This window comes from Colobus angolensis, unplaced genomic scaffold (assembly GCF_000951035.1).
Source record: "Colobus angolensis palliatus isolate OR3802 unplaced genomic scaffold, Cang.pa_1.0 Scaffold37, whole genome shotgun sequence".
Taxonomy (NCBI): domain Eukaryota; kingdom Metazoa; phylum Chordata; class Mammalia; order Primates; family Cercopithecidae; genus Colobus; species Colobus angolensis.
The window spans coordinates 4,860,539-4,866,658 of record NW_012117043.1 but is presented as its reverse complement, the minus strand read 5'-3'; the positions used below and the strand labels follow the sequence as shown (position 1 = coordinate 4,866,658).

The 6,120-nt window shown below is 38.1% G+C and overlaps 1 protein-coding gene across 1 annotated transcript in view; it reads right to left on the bottom strand.

Moving 5' to 3' along the window:
- Nucleotides 1-1,802: 1,802 nt before the first annotated feature.
- The window catches only part of TRIM37 (tripartite motif containing 37), a 133,122-nt gene continuing 128,804 nt past the window's right edge, over nucleotides 1,803-6,120 (bottom strand). The window contains exons 23-24 of the mRNA XM_011953774.1: nucleotides 5,201-5,317; nucleotides 1,803-3,070 (exon numbers count right to left, since the gene is read on the bottom strand). Coding sequence (XP_011809164.1) covers nucleotides 2,988-3,070; nucleotides 5,201-5,317 — 200 coding nt within the window. The 3' untranslated portion in view covers nucleotides 1,803-2,987. The remainder of the gene's footprint in view (nucleotides 3,071-5,200; nucleotides 5,318-6,120) is intronic.

The window sequence follows — 6,120 nt, the reverse complement described above, 5'->3', positions numbered from 1 at the left end:
CGAGATCATGCCACTGCACTCCAGCCTGGCCGACACAGTGAGACCCTATCTCAAAAAAACAAAACAAAACAAAACAAAACAAAAAACCAACATAATCAACATCAGGCCACGAGCACACCTGTAATCTAGCCTGCAATCAATCTAGCACTTTGGGAGGCTGAGGCAGGGGGATCGTTTTGAGCTAAGGAGTCGGAGACCAGCCAGGGCAACATGGTGAAACCCCATCTCCACAAAAAATAGAAAAATTAGCCAGGTGTGGTGGTGGACACCTATAGTCCCAGCTACTCGGGAGGCTTAGGTGGGAGGATCACTTGAGCCTGGGAAGCAGAGGCTGCAGCGAGCCAAGCTGGTGCCACTGCATTATAGCCTGAGTGACACAGTGAGACTCCGTCAAAAAAAAAAAAATATATATATATATGTATATATATGTACATTTATATATCAACATCATATCCCCCCGATGTGATGCACTGAGAAGGGCCTTCTCAATAATGCATAACCTCAATTTAATATAAGAAAGCATCTGACAAACCCAAAGAAGAAGAACATTTAAGAAAATAACACATCCTCTTCAAAAATGTCAAGGTCATGAAAGCAAGGAAAGGTGGAGGAGCTGTCATATACTGCAGGATCCCAAGGAAACATGGCAACAAAATACAACGTGGGATCCTAGACCGGATTCTAGAACAGAAAAAGAACATTTGTGAAATAATGGTAGAATCTGAACAAATTCTGTAATTTGGTTAACAATATTATAACCAGGATTAACTTCTTAGTTTTGATCACCATTCTGTAATTATGTAAGGCATTAACAAAAGGAGAAGCTGGGCAGAGGGTATATGGAAACTCTTGTACAATTTTTACAACTCTTTTGCAAATCTAAAATTATCTCAAAATTAAAAGCTAAAAACAAAGAATAATCTTTAGGTTTTAAATTACTTGGTATCAGAATGTTGGGTTTGGTGCAAGTGAGATAAAGTGGAAAAGGCACTAGACTAGCAGTTCACCCCATCCCTGCCAGTGGTATTGAACCTTAAGAGAATCATACAACCTCCCCGAACCTCAGGCTCCACGGCCACACAGGTTTGATATACAACTCATCTACCTCAAAGGTTACTTAAGGATCAATGACACAAGTAGTTAAAGTTGTCCAGAATGGACATGTTCATGGACAACACAAGCATTAATATATCTCTAGCCCTAAGAGAAAACTCTATTCAGGAGAGATTTTCCAGGAATGAACTTGAGATAAAACACTAAATACAGAAGCAAGGTAACAGTAGACAGTTCTTCAGCAAAAAAGGAAAGGTTACAAAAATAAAAATAAAAAAACATGCTGAGGGCTCTATCAGGGTACAGAAAGAGCAAGAAAGTAGGACAAGCAGAGAGTGGAGGAACTGGTTCTTTTCCTGTGCCTCTTCCTTCCCTCTCTGCTACCTAAATGTTAGCACAGCCAACTACATCAAGCAAGAGGAAAAACAGCGGTGTTCCCAGCATCACCGAGGAACTCAGAGCAGCCTTAGTATATAAGACAGCTTGGAAACGAGGGAGAAACTACTTTCCTGTCCTAAAGCGAACAGGTCTGAACTAAAAGCTATCATCTCTGAAGAAATCTTTTGGTCTTTCAGGTTTATTCTAATTTTAGAATGACTGGGATCGATGCTAGGCATCACTCCTCACCATGAGACTAAACACAAAACAAACTAATCAAATGTTTGGATCTTCTCTACACTACTAAACAGCCACAGTCAATGAGTAGAAAAAAGGGGTTTCTGGTCCCAATTTAATAAATAGCAGAGGCATATTTTCTCAAGTTGATTTTATTAACAAAAAGTGCAAACTATTTTGAACAAAAGTAAACTATGAGTCACAGCATTCAGCAAGACGTAAGACACGGAAGAGTGAACAATATTCACTAAGTAAAATACAGCAGATGAGATGCTGCCCACATGTATATTTAATTATTCATGCTTTTTCAATAGTCTCTTAGTCAACTTTCAGTGTAATTTTCACAAATATATAGCAACTCAAACACAAATGCAAGAGCACAATGGCAAAGTTTGGCAACTGTTTTGGGCTAATTACGAGTATGAAAGAAAACCTTGTATCACAGTTTCACGTTCGTGTAAGCCACTGTGCAACATGAATGAGTCTTTAAAGGTGTTGACACTGAAATCAATGTACAACTAATGAAAATAAAGAAGGGGGCTTAAAAATATTTGCTGCACTATAGTCGTACAGTAAGGGGCAGAAAAAATGAAAGAATTTTAAATAATCTTACATGTGTCTACAGGTCCAGGAACGTAACAAATCCATGTGAACTTAATTCATTTAAAATTACATTTGCAGAAGTCACACAACAGAAGGATTCCATGCCATTAAACAGTGTGCCTGTGCTTGAACAAGTGAGAGAAGATACATACTCCAAACAGGAGATTCAGTCTAGTGTTACTTCCAGTTATTCACATAAAGTGTCTACAGGGCAGAATCTCTTCATAAGCAACTGTTCTGTTCACTAATCTACAGGAACTAATGGAACTGTAATTAAACTGTAATTAAAACCCCAAACATAAAGGTGATTATTTAAACACAACTAAGCTCTAGCCAAAGACAGAGCAGCACCAATGCCAGGCAGGTTACTGACAGCATGCAGGGACTGGAGGTACATTTTCTGGCAGTTAACCAGCCTTCTGCTGTAATAAACAAACTGCCTTTTGTGAATGTATAAATTTGCTAAATTAATAGAGAACTACATTGTTATTTCTTTACATTACAAAGAACTCTTCCCATACTGTTTTTGCCATGTACTACTGCTGTCTTAGACTAAACTGTGCCACCTTCCAACAGTTTCCAAATTACTATTTCAGGTGGAGATAATGAAAAAATAAGACCAAATCTGATTATCTGACTGATGACAAATTTGAGCACCAACTACAGCAAAATTCAGGGTCAAGGTAGCTTGCAAGTCAGTTCTCTTGATTTGGCCATTACCTTCCACTGTTTTCATCTGGATTGAAGCTGAGATCTTCAGGGCCTATTTGTTCACCATCAGGAAAACTGGAATGTGTATCTATGATTGAAAAATAGATAAATAAGCAATTTTAAATTTAAAAGCATATAACAAGGGGAATATTTTCCTTCTAAAGTCTTTAAATGATCTTACCAAATATGTTATTTAAGCGATAAAGATGTGCTGGGTTGTGAACAAATCTCTGTCTTCAGAGAATTTGTGATCTGAGTCAGGTATAATCAAACACAAAGGAAAAATAAAGGAGAAAAAACAAAATGTATAATAGACCCACAATTAAAAGATGACAGGAATTGTCTCATTTTGTCCTCCTGGGGACAATCTGGGGAGCTTAAGAAGGGAATCCAGCTTAAGAAGGGGAACAAGAAGCAATGATGTATATTCTCAAGATTCAAGACCTTATAAACATAAAACATATTTCAAAGCCAATTAAACTATGCATGCAAATATCACTACAAAACCACCAGCACTCCAAATAACTTGTACAAAATTCGGATGCTTCTTTTAGAAGCAGAGGAAGTTACTAAAGATGCCTTAATACTTACAAATCGTCAAATGCTTGGTTCTGTATTGAAAAAGATACCAGAACACCAGGAAAATATGTAAAATATAAAGCAGACAATTAGCAAAAGCTTGACAACGTTGTCATTCCAGGATATCTTGCAGAAGAATGTTTAGATTGATTATTAAGGCCTCTGGGTAACTTTAAATGTGTATTTCTCTAACTTGACAGTATATCCTTTTCTTGATTAATCTGTATTCCAGAAAACTGCTTCACAGCAGAACATGACAGAATATTAGGTTGCCATAAAAAATGAAGTTTATGAAATTTTAAATAACATACAAATATATTTAAGTTAAAAAAGCAGAATACAACATTATTTATAAAATATTTAGGTAGGGATGGCACAGTAGCTCACACCTGTAACCCCAGTACTTTGGGAGGCTGAGGTGGGTAGATCACCTGAAGTCAGGAGTTCGAGGCCAGGCTGGCCAACATGGCGAAACCCAGTCTCTACTAAAAATTACAAAAACTAGCTGGATGTAGTAGCACGTGCCTGTAGTCCCAGCTACTCAGGAGGCTGAGGTGGGAGAATTGCTTGAACCTGGGAGGCAGAAGTTGCAGTGAGCTGAGATCATGCCACTGCACTTCAGCCTGGGAGACAGAGCAAGACTCTATCTAAAAAAAAAAAAAAAAAAAAAAGAAGAAATGCAAATAAGAACAGAAGAAAACAAGGTAAAATATTAACATTAGGTTTCTCTTGTTGAATTTTTTCCTAATAACTTTTTTGGGGGTAGGAGGGAATAAAAATTGATTTAACAATCTGCATATATTTCTAAGTTATTTTTGTTTTAAAAGGTTAAAGTTATCCTACAGTAGGCTAGAAAAATCTCTGAAAAGGAAAAAAATCCAAACATCTGAAATCTCCCGAGGGTTGGCAATCATTTCCTGTGAAGGGTAGATAGTAAATATTTAGGCATTGTAGACCACAAACAGACTCTGTTGAAAATTCTTCTTTGGGCCGGGTGTGGTGGTTCATGCCTGTAATATCAGCACTTTGGGAGGCCAAGGCAGATGGATCATGAGGTCAGGAGTTTGAGACCAGCCTGGCCAACATGGTGAAACTCCTTCTCTATTAAAAATACAAAAAAATCAGCCAGGCGTGGTGGTGTGTGCCCGTAATCCCAGCTACTCAGGAGGCAGAGGCAGGAGAATCACTTGAACCCAGGAGGCGGAGGTTGCAGTGAGCCAAGATCACGCCACGGCACTATAGCCTGGGCAACAAAACAAGACTCTGTCTCAGGGTGAAAAAAAAAGAAAACTTTTCTTTCTTTTGCTTGTTTTTTTAAGACTCTTTACAAAGTAAAAACCATTCTCAGGTCACAGACTACACAAAAGCAGGTTGTGGACCTCTTCTCTACCCAGTAAGTAGCACTCATTAGGTGCAACTCAGCCAAATATTACCAGCTGTGTTTTTTCAGTACTCACCATAATAGTTTACCAAAGAATGTTGTCTCATAAATGACAATAATTAAAAAAAAAAAAAAAGAAGTAGAAGCAGAAGAAGCAAAAGCAGCAGAGCGGAAGAAGTAGAAGTAGCAGCAGCAGAAGAAAGAGAAGCAGCAGCGGCGGTTTTATTAATCTGTGTAAAATGACATCATGTGCTGCACCTTCATCCGGGGGCTGTGTCATGGCCATGAAAGAGTCGTGAAACCCGCCCACGCTGGTGTGCTCTTCCTGCTCCTCATTCTCAGTGTCACATTCAATGTCACTGTCGCTACTCATTCCTGGCAGGAAGAAAGGAGAACATGTTTCTGAAAAGAAACCACCACAAGTGAAAGGAAACAGAAATCTCCTTAACTACTAAACTGAGATTCCTATTGAATTTTACATGGAATGCCAAGAATTCAACAAACTAAACACAACAAAACAAAGACAAAAGTAACCACACAAACCTCAATTCTCTTTAGCTATTTAGAGCGGTGGTTTTATTTTTGTTCTCAAAGTTTAAAATTGCCCTTTCCATAGTACCTGAAAGTTATCATTTGAAACCAGCATTAATTTCATTATACTGATAATATTTTTTTTCCAAATCAAACACTGTTTATTTTTTCAGTCACAAGAGATAACAGGAACTCTTTTAATCCTGATTCATTGTAGATATAATTACAGTCCCTAGCCTAAAACATAAATATAAATGTGTTATACAAATCCACATGTTAGATGAATATTAGAAATTCTGGCAGTTCTAGTAATAAGTTAGTTTGTATTAATTGGGCATCTAATTTTTTTGTGTATGCCGGTTGATTTTTATTTATTTTTATTTTTTGAGGGACAGGGTCTCGCTCTGTTACCTTAGGCTGGGCTGCAGTGGCCTGATCATAGCTCACTGCAGCCTCAAACTCCTGAGCTCTAGGGATACTCCTGCCTTAGCCTCCCAAGTAGATAAGTCCACAGGTACATAATACCATGCCCTGCTAATTTAAACATTTTTTCGAGGGACAGTGTCTTGCTATAATATGTTGCCCAGGCTGGTCTCGAACTCCTGGGCTTGAGAAGAGATCTTCCCACTTTAGCCTCTTAAAATGCT